This window comes from Erpetoichthys calabaricus, chromosome 13 (assembly GCF_900747795.2).
Source record: "Erpetoichthys calabaricus chromosome 13, fErpCal1.3, whole genome shotgun sequence".
Classification (NCBI taxonomy): Eukaryota; Metazoa; Chordata; class Cladistia; order Polypteriformes; family Polypteridae; genus Erpetoichthys; species Erpetoichthys calabaricus.
Window position 1 is genome coordinate 123,339,340 of NC_041406.2, and position 22,646 is coordinate 123,361,985.

Genomic DNA, 22,646 nt, shown 5'->3' on the forward strand with positions numbered 1-22,646 from the left:
CCTCCGCCACGCCTACGGCAGGTAGGTATATTGTACTACTGGTGCACTGCGAAACCACATTTGTTTGGCTAAGGACCCTGAAAATGGCATCAGAGAAGAGACATGCTTACGATGCACAATTCAAACTACAGGCTATCAGTTACGCGGTTGTAAATGGGAATAGAGCAGCAGCGAGAGAATTTAAAATCAATGAATCCATGGTTCGGAAGTGGAGGAAGCAGAAGAATGAATTGCGCCAAGTTAAAAAGACAAAAAAGAGTTTCCGCGGGAACAAGGCGAGGTGGCCAGAGTTGGAAGACCAACTTGAACAATGGATTCTTGAACAAAGAGCAGCCGGGAGAAGCGTCTCTACAGTCACCATTCGACTGAAGGCAATAACGATAGCACAAGACATGAAGCTCGAGCACTTTCAAGGAGGTCCGTCTTGGTGCTTTCGTTTTATGAAAAGGCGCCATCTCGCCATCCGCGCACGAACTACCGTGGCGCAGCAACTGCCAGCGGATTACAAAGAAAAGCTGACCATCTTCCGCACCTACTGCAGCAACAAGATTACCGACAAAAAAATCCAGCCCAACCACATCACCAACATGGACGAGGTCCCTCTCACTTTTGACATCCCCGTGAACCATACTGTGGAGAAAAAGGGGACCAGCACGGTATCCATACGCACCACGGGGCATGAGAAATCGGCTTTCACTGTTGTTCTTGGTTGCCACGGTAATGGACAGAAACTACCACCTATGGTCATTTTTAAGAGGAAGACGCTGCCAAAAGAAAAGTTTCCAGCCGGAGTCATCGTTAAGGCCAATCCAAAGGGCTGGATGGACGAGGAGAAAATGAGAGAGTGGCTGAGAGAGGTGTATGTGAAGAGACCGGGTGGGTTTTTCCATGCATCACCGTCTTTGTTGATCTGCGACTCCATGCGTGCCCATATCACCGCTACTGTGAAAAAACAAGTGAAGCAAATGAATACGGAGCTTGCCATCATTCCAGGAGGATTAACAAAAGAACTCCAACCGCTGGACATCGGTGTAAACAGGGCGTTCAAAGTGAAGATGCGAGCGTCATGGGAGCGATGGATGAGAGACGGCGAACACACCTTTACTAAGACTGGAAGGCAGCGCCGGGTGAGTTACGCCACCATATGTGAATGGATTGTGGATGCCTGGGCTAAGGTGTCTGCTTCGACTGTTGTCCGAGCTTACGCGAAAGCTGGAATCATTGCTGAACAGCCACCCGGCAACGAGACTGATTCCGACAATGACGAGAGGGAACCCGGCATGTTTGATGGCGAACTTGCCCATCTGTTCAATTCAGATACAGAAGGTGAGGACTTCGATGGATTTGTGACAACAAACTGATCAAAAAACAATGTGAGTGTATTTTTAAATACGTAGTAGAATAAGGTTTAACTAAACTCATTGTTTTGCTTCTGTTACCTTGTTTTTGCATGCGCCGAATAATACGGTGCGCCTTATGTATGGCTTAAGTACAGAAATAAGCCCCGCAATTGAGAGTGCGCCTTTCAATCCAGTGCGCCTTATGGTGCGCAAAATACTGTAAGTCTTTTTATACATTTTATTCACTATACCACAGGCATTGTAAGCCAGCATCAACAAAATGTAATTTATCTTTCTTATGGAAGTTTATAAAAGGATGTGTCTGTATCTGCTCATCAGTGCCCTGTGCTGGATGTTGGAGAAGGGACACTGACGTTTCTTCTAAAAGAAAAAATCTGAAATCTGCAGAATGCAGTGCTATGGAACAGAATAGCAAGACATTTGTTCATTTCAGATGTAGTGCCAAGTCTTTACTCTGTCTTCTCATTAATGGCTCAATAAAGTCTAAACCTAAAAACATAGAAAATAATATTTACCTAAGGAAATGTTAAAAAAGAACCAAAAGAATAAGCACAAAAAATGACCCTGTCCTGGCTGTTCATTGTTTCTGTACCTTCTAATTTTTTGTATGGTTCTTGGCCTTCATTTAGAAAGGCGTTTGCTCGCTCAGTCTGATGTGAGCAGTTACTTCAGTGATTTCAAAAAGAAGCACTAAGTTTATAATGGTAAACATTTGGACTATTCGTCTTTGATTTACAATATGGCTAAGTATATTTGCCATATTGCTGCAGAACTAAATTAGAGTTATTAAAGGAAATTTAAATTTCATTTACCCCTTGGTGCTGGAGTTCTCAAGTAACATTCTACACCAGCTCTTCCGCAAAGCCAGCATGTCATTCTAAAGAGGACTGAGCAGAGTCACGTTGTTAAAAGGAGTTTAATGTTACAAAAATATTTATGCAAACCATTATAAACATACATTTAAATGATCTGGATTTTGAAAGGTAGGCGTTTCTGGAACTTCAAAACCACTATGGACAGTATGTTGAAATTAAAAAGAAAACAAATATAATAAAATAAGTTAAACATAACACAAATATCCAACACAAATTGTATAAGGTGACAAAAATCGGAACCAGCAACCAGATATAATCCTCCCTCTACAAATACTACAATGAAAGAAGAGAGGACTAAAGTTGAGACATAACTCATTAAAATTGAAGGGGGCCTCGAGGATGAAATACAGAGACACCACAAAATGGTCCTTTGGAAACCTGGACACAACATTAAATACAGACATACAAAAAATGATAGTTACAATATGAAATGGTCATACCATCAACATGGAAATTCCACAGCCATGGCTATTCATTTGGCTTGGAAGGCCCTAATCCATCCATCCATTATCCAACCCGCTATATATCCTAACTACAGGGTCACGGTGGTCTGCTGGAGCCAATCCCAGCCCACCGCAGGGCGCACACACACCAAGCACACACCAACACACCAAGCACACACTAGGGAGGCCCTAATACAAGGGGTAAAAAAATTTAATCAAAGAAAAATATTAAATACTGACATACAATAAACTGTTGACAATGACTTTTAAACAAAAACAACAATGGAATTGGCCACTTGGGACACACCCTGTGTTACATCTGTAAATAGTAAAACCTGCCAAACAACGGAAAATGCTCAGCTTTTTAACCTGTATTTAAAAAAAGTTCCAGTTCAGAAATCTTAACGTCAGTATTGTTTGCAAGCACACACTCTTAGCATACCCTGTATATATACTACCTGCATACTTGACAATGTGGCCTTCATGACTCTGAAGGTGACGTAGCAGGATGCTGTAGTCTCTGTGCTTTTTACAAAGAGGGCACTTGGATTCATTTGGATATTTAATCAATGTTATCAAAGTTGTTTTTATATTCTATGCCTTTATGGTGAAATGTGACTGTGGAAATCAAGACAAAAATAATATGTAATACTAATTTGGCAGAAAGCGCTAACGTGCTTTTATAAATAGCTAACTTAACTAAGTTAAGATAAGATATTTAACATACGTTAATGACGACGATAAACATAAATACCTTTCATATTGTACACTAACATTGCAGATTCTCTACATAGCATCTCATAAATAAGTGAAAAAGTTAATATAGATGAAATAATACGGCAAATATTAAAAAGAAACAATACAAGAGGTAAAAAATAATTAAAACGATATGCTTAAAAATAGGATATGTCAGTAATGACGATAAACAGAGAACACTTGGATTCACTATACTGTATATAATCGTACATCTCATTAGTTTTGTTTAATGGATCTAAAGTTTCTTTAAATATACTGAGCTTTTTATTCTGTGAGTCCATACCTGGTTCTGTTGTGCCATTGTTCCATGTGAGAAAACGTTTTCAGCTCCTTTTCTTTTTCGAATTGGAAAAACTGTACAGCAGCTCTTCTTCTCTTTCTACGGACTATAGGCAGTTGTGGGGCGGACTGTGGAAGGTAGGAGGCGTGGAAGGCCAAGTCTGCGACCTGCAGCCGGACCCTTCTCTTCGGCTCGGGTCTGCCCCTCACAGGTGGCACAGTGGTAGTGCTGCTGCTTTGCAGTAAGGAGACTGTGGACGATTGTGGGTTCGCTTCCCGGTTCCTCCCTGTGTGGATAGCACTTTGAGTACTGAGAAAAGTGCTATATAAATGTAATGAATTATTATTATTTAACCGGGGTGGTCTGTCTGTTTGAACCGCGTGGCCGGTTCGGGTCGCTCTCTTTTCACGATGCCGCGCTGCCGGCCCCTTTAGCTGTGTACACTATAAACTATAGTATTTTTATTGCCAACCCTTTCTAATAAGAGACTACTTTCTATGTTAATACCCCTCTACTCGGGTTGGGATTCGAACTCGCACAACTCATGTACAGGTGGGTTATATTAGTGATATACACGATTGAGCTACCGCAACCGACACAGCACCCTGACAGTCTGTAACGGCCGACCCCTTACCCAGCCGTTAAGGTAAGGTTAAATCTAACTATCAAGCCGTACCTCTAACAAATTAAATTTTTCCCCCACAATCGACGGTATAAATATAAGCACACAAAAGTACATATGTAAAATTAAACTGATTGATTGTATTAAATGAAATAAATATGCAAATTAAATAAATAGAAAAAATATATATAAATATAAATATCCCTCCACCACAGCAACAACGATACACCACCATATATAAATAACAAACCCTCCCTTGCCCCTGTAACATATAACAGACAACGAACAACAACAATGAATGATATACGGAATGAAAGTTCATGAATTTGAGTCCAGTTATAAAAACTGTCCTGAATATGGATGACTGAATTAGAGATAAATGAGTTGTTTGATTTTCCCGGCAATTGGAGCAACCACACCGTGATTCCTCAGCGTGTGGTGGATGATGTTCCGACCCCGGGGTCTCTGCAGATGAGGGATGGAAGACAGTCCGGCAAAATGAAAAACAAACTGGTGCGAAGGCACAATGTGAAAAAACAGCAGGTAAGTTGAATCCGTGGTTGAAAAAATGGTCTCCTCTCTCCTTCTCTTCCTCCTCTTCTCTTCTCTCCTGATTGCTTAAATAGTCCTGTGATGGCTGTAATTGATTAATAGTGAACAGGTGTTTTCTAGGTTTGGGATTGCGGTCTCCTTCCATCATCCATCCACCTTTATGGGGACGGCATTCACTGACACACACATAAACAGCAAACGGGACAATGGAAACAAGACGCATTCAGTACTAACATTTGACAACACTATAAACTATGTAGCCCCGCTACAAGTCAGTCGTGCTTTATACCAACGACAGGTCAGCAGACCCCTTAAATAAAGGAGTCCTTTACTGCATACACCTGCACTGGCCGGTATTGTAGTGGGTGGGTTGAATTGGCCCGTTTATCAGAGGAGCTAATCCTCTGCTGTGAAGTCGTTAATATTATTGGAATTTGGAGTGCACTGCATGTAAACTGGCAATTAAGAAATAATTTGAAGTAAATCCTATATGGTGGCTTGAACCCGGGGCTTCCCTTTCGAAAGGAGTGCTCCTGGGTTACTTGCCCACCCTTTGGTAACCTCAACGTCTCCCAAGTGATGTGTGACACTGGACGACTCAAAGAGCACTCAGCAGGTGACGCGGTTGTGCTGGGGACGAAATCTGCTCATTACTATCTGTTCATGTAAACCAAATAACAACAGCAGACCGAGGTAAACATTTTTTAAATCCTAGCGTTTTGCTTTTTATAGGTTGCCTTGGATAAAGAGGTCAGTCAGATAATAACTAATAATACGCCCATTGTGGTGTTGTGCTTACGAAATCCTAGTTTGATATTCCATCCCTGTGGTTGTGCGCAAATCCCCCCCCCCCCCCCACCACTAATACAGTGGGACCCTGAGCGAGTGAATTCAACTGCCTGTGGTGTAACTAAGAAGCCAATTGTGTCTTGCCTTGTGTGAAGACTTCAGTAAATATTAATAATTTAGCTTGCCAACTTTAATGATGAAGTCAGTAAGAACGAGCTGATTGAAAAACAGTACCTTGGCGCTTCTATTTTTATCCCATTGTTCATCTTTGTGTTTCATATATTTATGTTTATTTAGTGTTTTATGTGGATGTTGTTTTGTATCCCATTTTATATATTTCCTGTTGTTTATATAAATAAAATGTATTATTATTATTACATTTGTGTAATTGTTAGCATTTGCTACCCTTTAGAAATGCAAAATAGTCAGTTTTCTTCATTATTATTATTATTAAAAGTAAGCAATTGGTGTCTGTTCTTTCTTCCAATAAACGATGCAAAACAGCTTTTCTTTTAATGAGGCTAAGAGGTGAGATTTGAGCCCACCGCTTCTTCCGTCCTGGTTGGTGGTCTGGTGCAGAGCTGCTCCTTGGACCCCCATTCTGTCTGTTGATCCCCTTCGACTTGAGCTCCATTGCAGGTCCAGCTCATTGTCGGGGGTTGTTCTGTCGAAGCCTTAACCCCTAAGCTAGCATACCCGAGCTAAACCTGCTTAAAGACTTTGCACGGCTGACAGTCAGCTGAATTCGGATCTCCTTTTAGATGATGCAGTCTGGGCTGGCCGGCAGGGGGTGTCACTTCACTTCAACCCCCCAGGACCATCTTCTTTTAGCCATCCCATTCAGGGTTCCGACAAAAGCGTTGTCACTCCTTGTGACGTGTTATTGTTGATTTATTATTTTTTTTATGAGATCTTGGATGGGTGATTTCTATTTAATGATGAGGGTGAGTATCACGTGCTGTAAAGCGGGGTCCTACATCCTAATGGGGTACTTTCACAGATTTTTAAATTTTTCCTTTTAGGACCCCATCCTACCCTGTGATGGTTCTGTTCCCTATGCTTGCTGCAATCGGCACTAGCTCCTCTGGCCATGATAAAGCAGGTGTAGACGATGGATGGATGGATGGTCTCTGTTCATCTCTTATGTTCCCACTTTCTCTCTGTGTCTTTTATCTCAGTACTTTAAAGATGACTTTTAAGATGATCCGCTGTGGCAATTCCTAATGGGAGCAGCCAAAAGAAGAAGAAGTGCAAAATGTGGTCATAACAAGTTTTCATTTGTGTACAGTATGTGTGTTCTTGTTGAAGAATTTATTTTCAAGTAATGGCAGGATCCACTGTATTAATTTCCTTGATAATTTTAAACACTTCCTTCATGCAACCTCCTAAATGCCATTTGCTTAAACTGAAAAGGTTTAAGTTTGTCAGTTTCTTCTCCTAGTTCTCCAGACCTTCTCCATGCTGCTTTGTCTTTCTTGAAATATGACAGCAGTTCTCAAACTGTGGGGCGCGCCCCCAAAGATGTGAAAAAAAGAAAACAAGAATCGAAAATATGAAAAATACATCTATTGAAACCAAAACAAATTAATTCAAACTACATTCTGATACTAGAAAAATAAATATAGAGTTAGATAAACGTCAATAAAAGTTAAGTAGGTATAATAAAATATGCATCTATGATATATCATTAATTAAAAAAGAACAAATCGGTATTAGTGGGATCCCTTCAAAAAACGTTAGGGGGGCGCGATTAAAACTGTTATGAAAACTCAGGTCGCAAATACTTAAAGGTTGAGAAACGCTGAAATATGAGGACCAAAACTGAAAACAGTACTCTAGGGAAGGCTTCCTTGACTTGCACCCTACACACTGTTCTACAACTCCAATTCCAAAAAAGTTGAAAAAGTATGGAAAATACTAATAAAAACAAAAAGTAGTGGTTTGATTTGCATTCAAACACAAACAGTATAAAGACCAAGTATTTCATGTGTTTCCTCATCAGCTGCATTGTTATTTTTTGAAGATTCGGTTTGTTTATTCTCAAATTGATACACATTCTAAAAGTTGGGATGGGGTAGTTCAGGACAAATAATGATGTGATAATTTGAAATAACAAGGTGATGTCAAACAGGTGTGTCAATCGTGTTGTTTTATATATAGACTATAGCACTATATATAGACTATAGCACTATTATAGCACTATTAGTGCTTCTATAAAAGGCCTTGCCCTTCAAGAGCAGGGATGGGCCAATGCTTGCTGCCATCCACAATCTTTATCAGGGACATCTCTACAATATGTGTGTGTATATATTTAGTTATAATGCTTTTTATATCTTTATTTGTGTACAGAATTTGTATATTTCAGTCATTTGAGTAAAAATTTGGTCAGAACAAAAACATTTCTATTTAATATCTCGGTGGGTCTAAGCCACACTCTTTCAAAGTCCATTAATGGCTGTTTACAATATGATACTCATAGCTAGCAGGACACATCCTTCATTATATTTGTTTTGAACATAATGTCATAGCATGCTCCAGGCAAGAATTAAGCAGATGATTTGTAACAATAGACTTGGTAGCCTAAGGAGAGATTGATTTTTGTCACCATTATATAAACACAAAGAAGCCAGCTGGGCCACGTGACTGTTGAACACCATCCATAAATCACATGTAAGCCTTCACGTGGCAGAATACAAACCACAAGCCTGTGTGTTATAGATTATTAAGTGTCAAGCTAGGACACTGCATATTCCTGCTGCCCAAGTCTTTTTGTTGCTGGGCAAGAAGTCCATGCAGTGTTTCCATTCTCCATGCCTTGTTATACATCTGGAACAATTTGGCAATAGACAGCAGTATTTAAGCCTTGTTTGTTCTTGTTATTGTATTTTAGCATTGTGTTTGCCTCAATGAATGCCTATGCCTGATAAAGTCTGTTCTGTTATATCTTATATATTGTATTATATATATATATATAATTTTTTTTTTGTACCATCACTAGAGTAGAAACCCAGCACTTGGAAATGCCTGTGGGTTCAAGACTTCAAGCAGCCATTGGACTGTAAAGGGTTTTCAACCAAATATTGATAATAAACATTATATTTGTGGTTATGTTAGTTTGTCCAAATACCTTTGAGCCCCTGGAAATGAGCGTGGGCTATGCAGAAAAATGGCTGTCATTCCTAAATGGTTCAAACAATTTAGGAATTGTTTATATATATATACAGTATACACACACATCTGGTTATGCTCCTGATGAGACAGCAGATCTTGTCCTGGGGGATCTCCTCCCAGACCTGAATCAGGACATCAGTGAGCTCCTGGACAGTCTGTGGCATTATTTGGCAGTGTCGGATGCACAAAAACATAGCATCCCAGAGGTTCTCAGTTGGATTCAGGTCTGGGGAAAATGCAGGTCAGTTAATGGCATTAATGCCTTAATCATCCAGCAACTCCCTACACACTAAGGCCACATGAGGCTGGGTATTGTCCTGCACGAAGAAGTCCAACTGCACCAGCATATAGTCTGACAGTGGCTGTTAGGATTTTATCCTGATACCTAAGTGCAGTCCCTACCAGGGGCATAAAGCCCCGGACAACAGAGCTCCTAGGATCATTGGAACACGCAAACCCCTCCACCACGATAAGGTGGTGGTTTGAGGAGGGGAAAGGCAAACTGGTCCTAGGTGAGGGATGAGACAAAGTGCAGTTCAAAAGACCTTCTATGATGAATAAAAAATTTGGACGGCATTTTCCCTCGCCCGGACGCAGGTCACTGGAGCCCCCCTCTGGAGCCAGGCCTGGAAGTGGGGCTCGATGGCGAGTGCCTGGTGGCTGGACTTGCACCCATGGGGCTCGGCTGGGCACAGCCTGAAGAGGCAACGTGGGTCCCCCTTCCCGTGGGCTCACCACCTATGGGAGGGGCCAAGGAGGTCGGGTGCAGTGTGAGTTGGGTGGTGGCCAAAGGCAGGGACCTTGGCGGTCTGATCCTCGGCTACAGAAGAGAGGTGAAGGAGCCTGAACTAGTGCGTGAGGTTGAGAGGTTCTGGCTAGATAAACAGTAGTCGGACTCACCTCGACGCACAGCTTGTTCTCTGGAACCAATCCGACTTGGAGCCTGTACATTGGGGTTTACCCTGGTGGACGAGAGGGTAGTCTCCCTCCGCCTTCGGGTGGGGGGACAGGTCCTAACTGTTGTTTGTGCGTATGCACCGAACAGCAGTTCGGAGTACTCACCCTTTTTGGAGTCCCTGGAGGGGGTGCTAGAGGGCATACCTTCTGGGGACTCCCTCATACTGCTGGGAGACTTCAATGCTCATGTGGGCAATGACAGTGAGACCTGGAAGGGCGTGATTAGGAGGAATGGCCCCCCTGATCTGAACCCGAGTGGTGTTTTGTTATTGGACTTCTGTGCTCGTCACAGATTGTCCATAACAAACACCATGTTCAAGCATAGGGGTGTTCATATGTGCACTTGGCACCAGGACACCCTAGGCCTCAGTTTAATGATCGACTTTGTGGTCGTGTCGTTGGACCTGCGGCCACATGTCTTGGACATTCGGGTGAAGAGAGGGGTGGAGCTGTCAACTGATAAACACCTGGTGGTGAGTTGGCTTCGATGGTGGGGGAGGATGCCGGTCAGGCCTGGTAGGCCCAAATGTGTTGTGAGGGTCTGCTGGGAACGTCTGGCAGAGCCCCCTGTCAGAAGTAGCTTCAACTCCCACCTCCGGCAGAACTTCGACCACGTCCCGAAGGGAGGTGGGGGACATTGAGTCCGAATGGGCCATGTTCCGTGCCTCTATTGTTGAGGCAGCTGACCGGAGCTGTGGCCGTAAGGTGGTCGGTGCCTGTCGTGGCGGCAATCCCCGAACCCGTTGGTGGACACCGGCAGTGAGGGGTGCTGTCAAGCTGAAGAAGGAGTCCTACCGGTCCCTTTTGTCCTGTGGGACACTGGAGGCAGCTAATAGGTACCGGCAGGCCAACCGGAATGGGGCTTTGATTGTTTGCAGAGGCAAAAACTCGGGCATGGGAGGAGTTTGGGGAGGCCATGGAGAACGACTTTCGGATGGCTTCGAGGAGATTCTGGTCCACCGTCCGGCGTCTCTGGAGGTGGAAGCAGTGCAGTGTCAACACTATATATGGTGGGGATGGTGCGCTGCTGACCTCGACTCGGGATGTTGTGGGTTGGTGGGGGGAGTACTTCAAAGACCTCCTCAATCCGTCTCTGCAACATTGCATGGACATCAGGGACAGTGCCTCTGGACTGGCAGACCGGGGTGGTGGTCCCCCTCTTTAAGAAGGGATCACACTCCTCAGCCTCCGTGGAAAAGTCTGTTTGGGGGTTCTGGAGAGGAGGGTCCGTCGGATAGTCGAACCTCGGATTCAGGAGGAACACTGTGGTTTTCGTCCTGGTCGCAGAACAGTGGACCAGCTCTACACCCTTAGCAGAGTCCTGGAGAGTGCATGGGAGTTCGCCCAACCAGTCTACATGTGTTTTGTGGACTTGGAAAAGGCGTTCGACCGTGTCCCTCGGGGAATCCTGTGGGGGGTTCTCCGGGAGTATGGGGTACCGGACCCCCTGATAAGGGCTGTTCAGTCCCTGTACAACCGGTGTCAGAGCTTGGTCCGCATTGCAGTAAGTCAAACCCATTTTCAGTGAGAGTTGGACTCTGCCAGGGCTGCCCTTTGTCACCAATTCTGCTCATAACTTTTATGGACAGAATTTCTAGGCACAGCCAGGGTGTTGAGGGGGTCTGGTTTGGTGGACTCAGAATTGGGTCACTGCTTTTTGCAGATGATGTTGTCCTGTTTGCGTCATCAGGTCGTGATCTTCAGCTCTCCCTGGATTGGTTCGCAGCTGAGTGTGAAGCGGCTGGGATGGGAATCAGCACCTCCAAATTCGAGACCATGGTCCTCAGCCGGAAAAGGGTGGAGTGCCCTCTCAGGGTTGGGAGCGAGATCCTGCCTCAAGTGGAGGATTTCAAGTATCTCGGGGTCTTGTTCACAAGTGAGGGAAGAATGGAGTGTGAGATCGACAGGCGGATCGGTGTGGCGTCCACAGTGATGCGGGCTCTGCATTGGTCTGTCGTGGTGAAAAAGGAGCTGAGCCGTAAGGCAAAGCTCTCAATTTACCAGTCGATTTATGTTCCTACTCTCACCTATGGTCATGAGCTATGGGTAGTGACCGAAAGAATGAGATCGCGAATACAAGCGGCTGAAATGAGTTTCCTCCGCAGGGTGTCTGGGCTCTCCCTTAAAGATAGGGTGAGAAGCTCAGTCATCCGGGAGGGGCTTAGAATAGAGCTGCTGCTCCTCCGCATCGAGAGGAGTCAGATGAGGTGGCTCGGGCATCTGATCAGGATGCCTCCTGGACGCCTCCCTGGTGAGGTGTTCTGGGCACGTCCAACCGGGAAGAGGCCCCGGAGAAGACCCAGGACAGCTGGAGGGACTATGTCTCCCGGCTGGCCTGGAACCCCTTGGTATTCTCCCGGAAGAGCTAGAAGAAGTGGCCAGGGAGAGGGAAGTCTGGGCATCTCTGCTCAAGCTGCTGCCCCCACGACCCGACCTCGGATAAGCGGAAGAGGATGGATGGATGGATGGACCTAAGTGCAGTCAGGGTGCCTTTGCCTAGCACTGGAGGTTTGTGTAACCCTCCAAGGATATGCTCCCCCAGACCATCACTGAACCCCACTAAACCGATCATGCTGAATGATATTTCACCACGACATCTCCAGACTCTTTCACATCTGTCACGTGTTCAGTGTGAAACTGCTCTCATCTGTGAAGAGAACAGGGCACCAGTGGCAGAACTGCCGTTTATGATATCCTCTGGCAAATGCCAATCAAGCTGTATGGTGATGGGCTGTGAGCACAGGTTCCACTAGAGGATGTTGGGCCCTCATACCACCCTCATGGATTCTGTTTCTGACAGTTTGGTCAGAAACATGCACTCCAGTAGCCAACTGGAGGTCATTTGGTAGGGCTCTGGCAGTGCTCCTACTGTTCCTCCTTGCACAAAAGGATTAGATACCGGTCCTATTGCTGGGTTGATGCCCTTGCGCATCATGTTGGCTTGCCATAAATGACAAAAATGTTCAAATTAAGGATGTTTCATTCTAAATATATGTGGATGAAGGAGCTCCAAAAATGTCTGTCTGCCATTGCTTGGGGAGGCTTCACCTGTCTGTTTGAACCTTCCCACACTCACAGGTGGTGCAGTGGTAGTGCTGCTGCTTTGCAGTAAGGAGACAGTGGAAGATTGTGGGTTCACTTCCCGGTTCCTCCCTGTGTGGATAGCGCTTTGAGTACTGAGAAACGCGCTATATAAAATGTAATGAATTATTATTATAAGGTGTAAAGCGAATATTCCACAAGGCATGGAATGTAAAGCTCAGCGTACCTGTGTGACATTTCACTGTCAATCACCCATCCTGCCCCACTTATCTTCAGGGTAATATGCTGGCTAATACAGTACAGTTTGCACCCATGACCACCTTTTTGTTGATATTGTGATACAACATGTGAGACACATATGTGTGCTCATCCAGACTGGGACAATGAGCTTCATATGTGGGCTGATTTGCATGAATGCAGCTTGCTGTAACATTACCTCACATGGAGTATTGAGTAAATGTATAACATGCTTATTGCCTCATGCGTTGCAAGGGCATTCAGTGTTTGGAGCAAAATTTGAGAAACGGTTGATTGCTATTGCAAAGTTGCATTTTCCCTGTGGCCTAACGTTGTCAACACTTAATTTCAGCTGACGGCTCAGGGCTCCTCCATGTAGATGGATCAATCACGTAATGAACAAGATTTGTTACCAATCTTATTCCATCTCTATCAGACAAATACCCTTTTACGAGTTCATTGTTGTCCAGCATTTCCAAAATATTTCACCTTTCGCAGGATCACGATCACTGCCTGAACGCTTTCTTCCGGCAACTCCCATTTAATTAGGACACCTTACGAGCTCCTTTTAAGTTAGGAGTAGTTTTCTAAATTAGGAAAATTGATAAAATGCTTTTACTCATACTCCTAAGAGGAGGACCATGTGCATCCCTCGAAGAATTTTGAGCCAATTTACCTACTCAGTCGATAAAAACTGGCACAACATCCATGTCTGAGCTGTATGATTTATGAGGATGAAGAACTTGACTCTGGCATTTGTATCGATCCTTCAATTTTCTCACTTGCTTATACTGGAAGGATCCCATGTAAAGTACATGTCAGAGGGGGACACTTTTACATTTTTTTTGTGCACTGGGTGGCTCCATTAGGCACCCACTGTTGGGACTAGGGGGGGTGAGAAGTTAAAAGGCTATCTGTACTTATTAATGGTATTTGCTGTCCTGCAAGGGAATCACTGCTTTGAAGTCTGGCCTTGGTAGAATGTCTGTATTTACCTGGCTTGGAAATATTGGTTCCTAATCAGCATATCTGTACTTATTAATGTTTGGTAACCATACATTTTGTTTGTGTTTTTATTAATTGTTAAACCCAGGCAATTTAGAGGTGCCATTGATTAGACTGTTTGTCCAGGACTGACAACAGAGGGGTGAAGTAAATATAAACTGCTGGCCAGCAGAAGGCAGGAGGGAGAGTCCACAGGAAACACTGCCAAGACACTCGGACAGGGCACAGGGGCTCGCAGGCAGACAAGGGTACCTGGCTGGCACAACGTGAGGCACAAGGGCGGCAACACTTCCAGGGAGGAAGAGACAGCTGCACAAGGAGACGCCGGATGTGGGTTCAGTGAGAGAGGGAATCTGCATGAAAGGACCCAGTAAAGCTGACAGACGAGGAATGAGGCGTGCCTAGGTCCCAGCAACACAAGGAGCCCAGAGTGGAAGAAAAAGGGACAACGAAGAGACGCTGACAGGGAGTCAACAATTTCACACAACTTCTGTGAACAATTAAGTGTTGGGGTAACACAGTGCCCAAACTGGACTCTGCACCACTAAAGGTTGTATCCTCCAATTCCTGTTTTTACGGACTTTTAGAGTGTGGACTGTGTATTTTCCTTTTACAAAAAAAAGGAAATTAATTCTTGATATGTTTAGGTTCTGTTATGTTTGTTTATCTGTTTAATGTACCTTATATTGTCCTGTACAATAGAATTACTGTTGCCTTTTCCTGAAATTACTGTTGTGTCTTTCATTGTGTGTTTACTCACCGCCCAATTTAAAGAAACCTGTGTGCTATTATTGGTAAATTTCAGGAGTTCCCAGTCTCTTAATAAAACTGGGTGGCGTAGTCGGATATTTTAATGGTGTCTAAGTTAGATTACCTATAAGTGTGACCAGACACCTGTGACATACAGGGTATCACTCTAACGCTGGGCACAGTTCAAGTATACACCTATACTCCACTATGCTGGTGTTGCCAATTATTCCAACGTGCATTGACAATCAACTCTCAGTGCACTGCATACAATTTACAATTATTTCAAAGGGAAAAAAAAACAGCAATGGTTTTCCGTAAAAGTACTGCCAAGGTGAGCGATTGACGCGTCTTCTGCTGCTTCGGATGGAGTAAAGCTTTCCAGAGACAATATAAGGAGCCAGCCAGGATTCAGGCCCCTCCAACCACACTTCTGATTGGCTACTGTCTTGTGCTCAGAGTAGCATCCACTTGCAGAGCCACAGCACCATACGTCATCGTAGTTGTAGTCCCGCAGTTGTAGACCCGCAGTTACAGACCCGGAAGTGGCGTCACCTTCGTTTCAGGACTGACTTTGTAAAATTACTTGTGGAAGGTTTCGGCAGGTCTCAGCAGGTCTCGGCAAAGCCCGGAAAGTAACGTCGGGTCAAGTACCCGTTCAGAAATTAAGCGATAAGAATCAGAAGGGAAAAACAGTACATCAAACCAAATAATACACATCATTGTGAAGTTCAGAGGGTTTCTGCCATCACGTCATGTCATACATAAAACTAAACAATACGGATCATTTTTGTGAAATACACTATTAACATTTACGTTGTGTTCGGGTCTGTGGAAACCATTTAACATGTCGACAAAATTAAAATCATCAAGATCTGTGTTAATTGAAAATAGTTTATCGTTTGCATTCATAAAATGAAATGTACAATATAATTTCAATGTTTACACCACGTTAGAGTTTAGTAAAATGTTAATAATAAAAGTTATTACATTTTTTAAAATGTACAGTGCAATATTGTTCTAAACCAATTTAGAATAAACATTTAAGCCAATCTAATATTTTTAAACATGTATGTGAAGAAAACGGCAATACATATTCTACAATTAATTATGCTATATATTAATTGCCTTATATAGAACTGCTCTAGTTTTTGTCACTTATTATTATATAGATGGGCCATCAAAAGAGTAAAAATAAAAATACTAATAAGAACACAATTCAATTATATAGCACCCTTCCTATGCCCAAAATTCAGAAAGAATGACTGGACCTATATAACATTGGCTACAAATAATATCTTCACTAAATAAAGATAAATACAGGATATACAAAACATTCAAATAGAATAAACGACAGTAATCCAGACTAAAATACAACATATAATACTACAAAAAAATCTTGAACAAATAACATAAATTGTGGTAAAATTTCAAACCCTGAGTACCTGGACAGATAAAGGGGGTAAACTAAATGAAGGGACAGAATGTCAGGTCTGTTTAATGTCTTTCTAAATGAATGAGTTAAAAACAAATGAATGGAGACAGCTGATCTCATTCATTTTGGGAGGTCATTCCACAGTCTGGGTGCAATACAGCTGAAGGCCCTGCTGTCACCCACAGAGTACAGGTTAGTGAGGGGCACAGAATGAGAGGACCTTAGTGTGCAGGTTAATAACAGAATTTGATATTCAATCCTGTAAGACACAGGGAGCAGTGAAGGTGCAGCAGGATGGCTGTGATGTGCTTGCTGTTGTTGGTTCGTGTCAGGACTCTTGCAGTTCAGTTCAGTTAATATAAGATTAGAAATGGCACCTGCACAGTAGTGACTTACAAAAATCAATGTGGGATGTAATAAAAGCAGGGACAAGATTCTCAGCATTAGACATGAAGAGGAATGAGCAAACATAAGAATTGTGACACAGGTGGAAGTTTCATAATATGGCTTTACATGGGTGAAATAAGAAAAGGAGGAATCAAAGTGACACCAAGATTCTTTGCAGTAAAAGAGGATCTGATGAGATCATCATCAAGAATGGTTGAAGAGGAGATTGTTTTCTTAAGTTGTACTTTAGTGCCACTTTGCAGGAGTTCAGTTATGTTGCAATTTAATTTTAAAAGGTTTTGCTCTGTTCAGGTTTTAATTTAATTTCACAGAGGCAAGTTGTGAGCTGAGAAAGCTGTGATGAAGTGTCACTTTGAAATAGATCTAAGCATCATCTGCAAAAAATGATAAGCCAGTCCAAAGCTATGAATAACATGCTCAAGGGGAAGCATAGAGATACGGAAGAGCAGAGGATGTCATTTCATTAACAAAGGAAAGTCAGATGGAGGAACTCCTGTGAGAAATTAAGGCATGAGGGTTGCCCTTGACATGACATAAGGTGCATGACCACAACACCATATGCAATAACTTTTACTTTTACACAAACTGGGACAGTAGCTCCTCAAGAGGAAGGTACCAATGCTTAGCACAATAAGGAAAAATAAGCCAGAGCTCCCATCTCAACTGCTGGCCACACAGAATAAGCCAGTGAAAACATTAAAGTTTGTCTAAACAAATGACACATCATTGGTGCACAATGTGACCTGCACAGGGATAGGAGATGCCATGGCCAGAAATGATAATGGACTATAATGCTACAAAAAGAGGAGTGGAGAATTTAGACAAAACATCATGTTGGTTGCTGGCCACACGCAATTTTTTCAACATATTGAACATCTCAGAAAAAAATACTTTTGTCATCTGGACAACCTTGAACTGAGACAGGAACAGGGAGAAGGAGACAGAGCCTTCTTGAGGAGCAGGGTAAACCATTGGTGACACCTCACATTCTACTGAGACGACATGTGCCAAAGAGCCCAGCATGTACAGCCATTGTGAAGATTCAACAGTACAATCCACAGGGGAAGCAATGACGGCATCTGTAGTATGTATGCGTAGTGAAGGTGTTTGTATATCTCACTGTGTTATTATAGCCTGCTGAACTGTACAGTTATTACAGTATTGTGTAGAAAATGAAAATAGGGTAAAGAGTAAACAATAGTACATACATAGCAAAAATGTAATCATAAGTTGAGATTCACCACAATTATCTTTCATGCTTCTCAAAGAGAAATTAAAATACGAGGTTTGTAAACTACTGCGAAGGACTGAAGTGTGAAGCTATCCAAAACTATCATTGAGTGTATTTCAGTAATTTATGTAGTGTCTTATAAAACCACAATGTTACATAAAAAATATACTGCTCAAAAAAATTAAAGGAACACTTTTTAATCCAAGTATAGCATCAAGTCAATGAAACTTGTAGGCTATTGATCTGGTCAGTGAAGGAGCAGAGGGGGTTGTTAATCAGTTTCAGCTGCTTTGATGTACTAGGGGGGCAACACTGAGATGACCCCCAAAACAGGAATGAGTGGTTTAACAGGTGGAAGGAGGCCACTGACATTTTTCCTTCCTCATCCTTTTATCACTCGTTTTGCATTTGTGTACGGTGGGTATCACTATTGGTAGCATGAGGCCATACCTGGACCCTACAGAGGTGGCACAGGTAGTCCAACTTCTCCAGGATGGCACATCAATACGTGTCATTGCCAGAAGGCAAAAGGAAACAGACTTCATGAGGGTGGCCTGAGGACCCAACGTTCTCTAGTGGGCCTCATGGAGCTTGATTGGCATTTGCCATAGAATACCAGAATTGGCAGGTCCACCACTGGCGCCCTGTGTTTTTCACACATAAGAGCAGGTTTACCCTGAGCACATGTGGCAGACGTGAAACGGTCTGGAGAAGCTGTGGAGAATGTTATGCTGCCTGTAACATCATTCAGCATGACCACTTTGGTGGTAGGTCAGTGATGGTCAGGGGAGGCATATGCATGGAAGGAGGCATAGACCTTTACAGGCTAGAAAATGGCACCTTGACTGCCATTAGGTGTTGGGATGAAATCCTTGGACCCATTGTCAGACACTATGTATCTTTTGTCATGTCCAGGGCAACCCTCATGCCTTAATTTATAATATAATAATTAAGTTATCTTAATTTTATAATAATTTAATTGAATATCACAGCTCCAGCTGACTCAAAACTCAACTCCAAGAGTCCTGACACGAACCAACAACAGCAAGCACATCACAGCCATCCTGCTGCACCTTCACTGCTCCCTGTGCCTTACAGGATTGAATATCAAATTCTGTTCTTGACCTGCTCACTAAGGTCCTCTCATTCTGTGCCCCTCACTAACCTGTACTCTGTGGGTGACAGCAGGGCCTTCAGCTATATTGCGCCCAGACTGTGGAATGACCTCCCAAAATGAATGAGATCAGCTGACTCCATTCATTTGTTTTTAACTCATTCGTTTAGGAAGACATTAAACAGACCTGACATTCTACCCCTTCTTTCAGGTTACCCCCTTTATCTGTCCAGGTACTCAGAATATTAATTTTTATCACAATTTATGTTATTTGTTCAAGATTTTTTGTAGTATTACATGATGTATTTTAGTCTGGATTATTGTCTTTTATTCTATTTGAATGTTTTGTATATCCTGTATTTACCTTTATTTAGTGAAGATATTATTTGTACCCAATATTATATAGGTCCTGTTGTTCTTTCTGAATTTTGGGCATAGGAGGGATGCTATATAAATAAATTGTGTACTTATTAGTATTTTTATTTTTTCTCTTTTAATGGCCCATCGTTTATAATAATAAGTGACAAAAACTAGAGCAGTTCTATATAAGGCAATTGATATATAGCGTAAATTCATTGTAGAATATGTATTGCCGTTTTCTTCACATACATGTTTAAAAATATTTGATTTGCCTAAATGTTTATTCTACATTGGTTTAGAACAATATTGCACTGTACATTTTAAAAAATGTAATAACTTTTATTATTAAAGTTTTACTAAACTCTAACGAGGTGTAAACATTGTAATTATATTTTATATTTCGTTTCATGAATGTAAACGAAAAACTGTTTTCAATTAACACAGATATTGATGATTTTAATTTTGCAGACATGTTAAATGACCCGAACACAACGTAAATGACCCACAGACCCGAGCACAACGTAAATGTTAATAGTGTATTTCACAGAAACGATCCGTATTTGTTAGGATATAGCGGGTTGGATAATGGATGGATGGATCCGTATTGTTTGCCGAGACCTGCCGAAGCCTTCTAAAAGTCATTTTACGAAGTCAGTCCTGAAACGAAGGTGACGCCACTTCCGGGTCTGTAACTGCGGGCCTTCAACTGCGGTGACGTATGGTGCTGTGGCTCTGCAAGTGGATATTATTGGGTGTTCGCGCCCAGTTGCGCTAGTTTGAGAGCTCCATTCTTCGAGGAAGCAGTTAAGCTTCTCAGGACAGATGCGCCGTGCAGGTGTATTCTAATGAATTCCAGATGAAAGTAAAGCAACAGCATTAAAGTATATGCAGTTTGACACGGAAGCGTCAATTACTAAAGCTTGTCAAAGTAGCTCTGTCTCTGTGGACTGTGATCGAAATGATATTGCAACTGAGTTTTGACGTTTGTCTCATGTCGGGCATTTCTGGAATTATAGTTTTATCGGAGCACAGTGTCATTTTCTGTTTGTCCCTCTTCGCTTTTGTTAAATCCGTCTTGGGTGAGAATGTGCTGTACGGTTACGTTGAGAAAAGTTCACCTCCGGAAAGCGAAGTTGTGGGAGCTTTTGCATCTGTCCGGGGAGTCTGTCCAGGTGTCCCGCTTGAGTCGGCTCTAACTCTTGATTTGGAGGGTGACGCCGCCCCTTACTTTTCTTTACTATACGATGAAGAAAAAGGAGAGATTTTTCTGAAAACTGCAAAGCCGTTATACAGAGAGCCGCAGTCAGCTTACACTGTGAACGCTCGAGTTACTTCCAAGACCTGTAACCAGACCTTACTGGTAAACGTCAGAGTGCTCTCCAAATATGCAAGAACGCCTTTCTTTATCGCAGACAGACTAACTGTAAAGGTGAATGAGCTTCTCCCAATTGGATCGGAACTGGCCAGACTGAAGGCACGCGCCGGTCAAAATGCAACTCTTGTTTATTATGCATCACCTGAAAATCCACTCCTCTTCGTCGTTCCGAAAACCGGCCAAATTATACTCGTTGGCTCCCTCTTAGATTCAAAATATATAAATCTTACCGTATTTGCCAAGTGCACTGGACATCCTGAATTGCAAAGCGACCCTGCCCTGATCCAGATTCACGTTGAAAAATACAATTCGAGTGAAAGAATTCCCAATAAAAGGCCGTCTAGAATGGTGACTGACGACATTTTCTATACTGTAAATATTTCTGACGATGCAAAAATTGGCGATGTCATCTTCACAGTGCCGGGTCTCGAATTTGCCAGAATGACAATTGAGGCGATTTCTGAAGATGACTGCCTGGTGCACATCGAGAGAGACACCGGGAGAGTTTACTTGGCAAAGACGCTTAAAGGAAGCGCCGACGTTGTTGTAAAAGTGCACGATTTGCAAGGTAAGAGACCCTCTTTACTTCAAGAAGGGTAGAGAACACGCTAGGAAACGGCGCTAAATTAAAAACAACAAGCATTCTTTATTGAAGTGACTTTCAATAATTGCTTGACGACATCATTTCACACCGAAGCAGTCTGTCTTATGATACCTGTGCGCTGACATCTGGTTTGTCCAATTGAGCAAAAACGGACCTGACTGGTGTCAAGCATCAGCAATCTTGTTTTGAAAAATATTAAGGAGTATAAACAAAAAGGACAAAAGGAAAATAGTCTCTGCGCATAAAGTAGACGTACAGTAATCAGGAGTGACTAGCTAACGCATCAGATTAATCCCTGCCACCCTTACGCCCCCCTTTAATTTTTATTATCTTCTATTGGAAATTCATATGAATAAAGGTTTAAGGCATAGAGACAACAGGTTCAATGATACACAAAACCAATTGAAAAAAACAAAAACTTTATAAAGTACTTTTAGTATGCCTAGTATTCTAGTTTGCCTAGACAGCTACCCACATATTTATTTTCAGACTCTATTTTTACCTCCTCTGATCAGATATCTAGTAGATACTTTCCTTTTTTGTGTCAAGTTTTTAGGGAGATCCTTTGTATTATGGAAGTAAATGAGAATATCACAAGTGCCAAGACATCCACAATGTATGAAGCATTTCCGCTTCATAATGGAAATATGTTTTCCATTTAGAGAAATGCATTTGCACTGATCATACATAAAGAATGAAGAAATGAAAGACAACAGAGAACCTAGAAAAGTGATGGGCATGATCAGTGTTCAGATGCAGTGCTAGCATGAGGCCGGGTTAGTGTGCACAGCCAACTCAGAGCTCGAATACAAGGTAAGGTAGGATGATGTGCATTTACAAACACAAACTGCATCATATCTTTTTTTTAGAATATTTTTAGTTAAACTTTTTGTTTGCAGGTGTTATAAGTACTTGCATATTGTCTGAATAAGTGTGTCAGGTTGTTATGCTTAATTTTCTTTGACTTTCTAGAAAAATTTGCCTTTTTTGAGGGTCACATCTCAGGGTAAAGTGCAGGAATTTGAAATATGAAATTTACATGAATAGAGCAATATGCAGCAAGGTATTTATGTGTAAATACTCAGTGTTTGTTATAGCATAGTACAAAAAAGTGATTGAGTAAGAAGAGCAAATTTGTCAGTCACTGGGGTGGTTTTGTCTGGATTTGTACATTTACAGTATACATAATTTTTGTCTGTTTTATAAGATAACATGCTTAAACCTGCTTAATCCACCTTTGGATTGTATGGGTAACCAAAGCATATTATAGCAGCATTTAACA

General features: G+C 42.3%; 1 protein-coding gene and 2 long non-coding RNA genes across 3 annotated transcripts in view; 1 reads left to right on the forward strand and 2 right to left on the reverse strand.

The window, feature by feature from the left end:
• Positions 1–22,646, reverse strand: part of LOC127530104 (uncharacterized) — a 589,449-nt gene that overhangs the window by 392,363 nt on the left and 174,440 nt on the right. The gene's annotated exons all lie outside the window — the stretch shown is intronic.
• Positions 1,697–3,275, reverse strand: LOC127530103 (uncharacterized). The gene is made up of 3 exons (XR_007936635.1): positions 3,138–3,275; positions 2,174–2,614; positions 1,697–1,850 (listed from the first exon to the last, which is right to left on the reverse strand). It is a non-coding gene; the product is annotated as an uncharacterized LOC127530103 (long non-coding RNA).
• si:dkey-22o22.2 (neural-cadherin) overlaps positions 20,216–22,646 on the forward strand; it is a 299,017-nt gene continuing 296,586 nt past the window's right edge. The window contains exon 1 of the mRNA XM_028817759.2: positions 20,216–21,328. Coding sequence (XP_028673592.2) covers positions 20,344–21,328 — 985 coding nt within the window. The 5' untranslated portion in view covers positions 20,216–20,343. The remainder of the gene's footprint in view (positions 21,329–22,646) is intronic.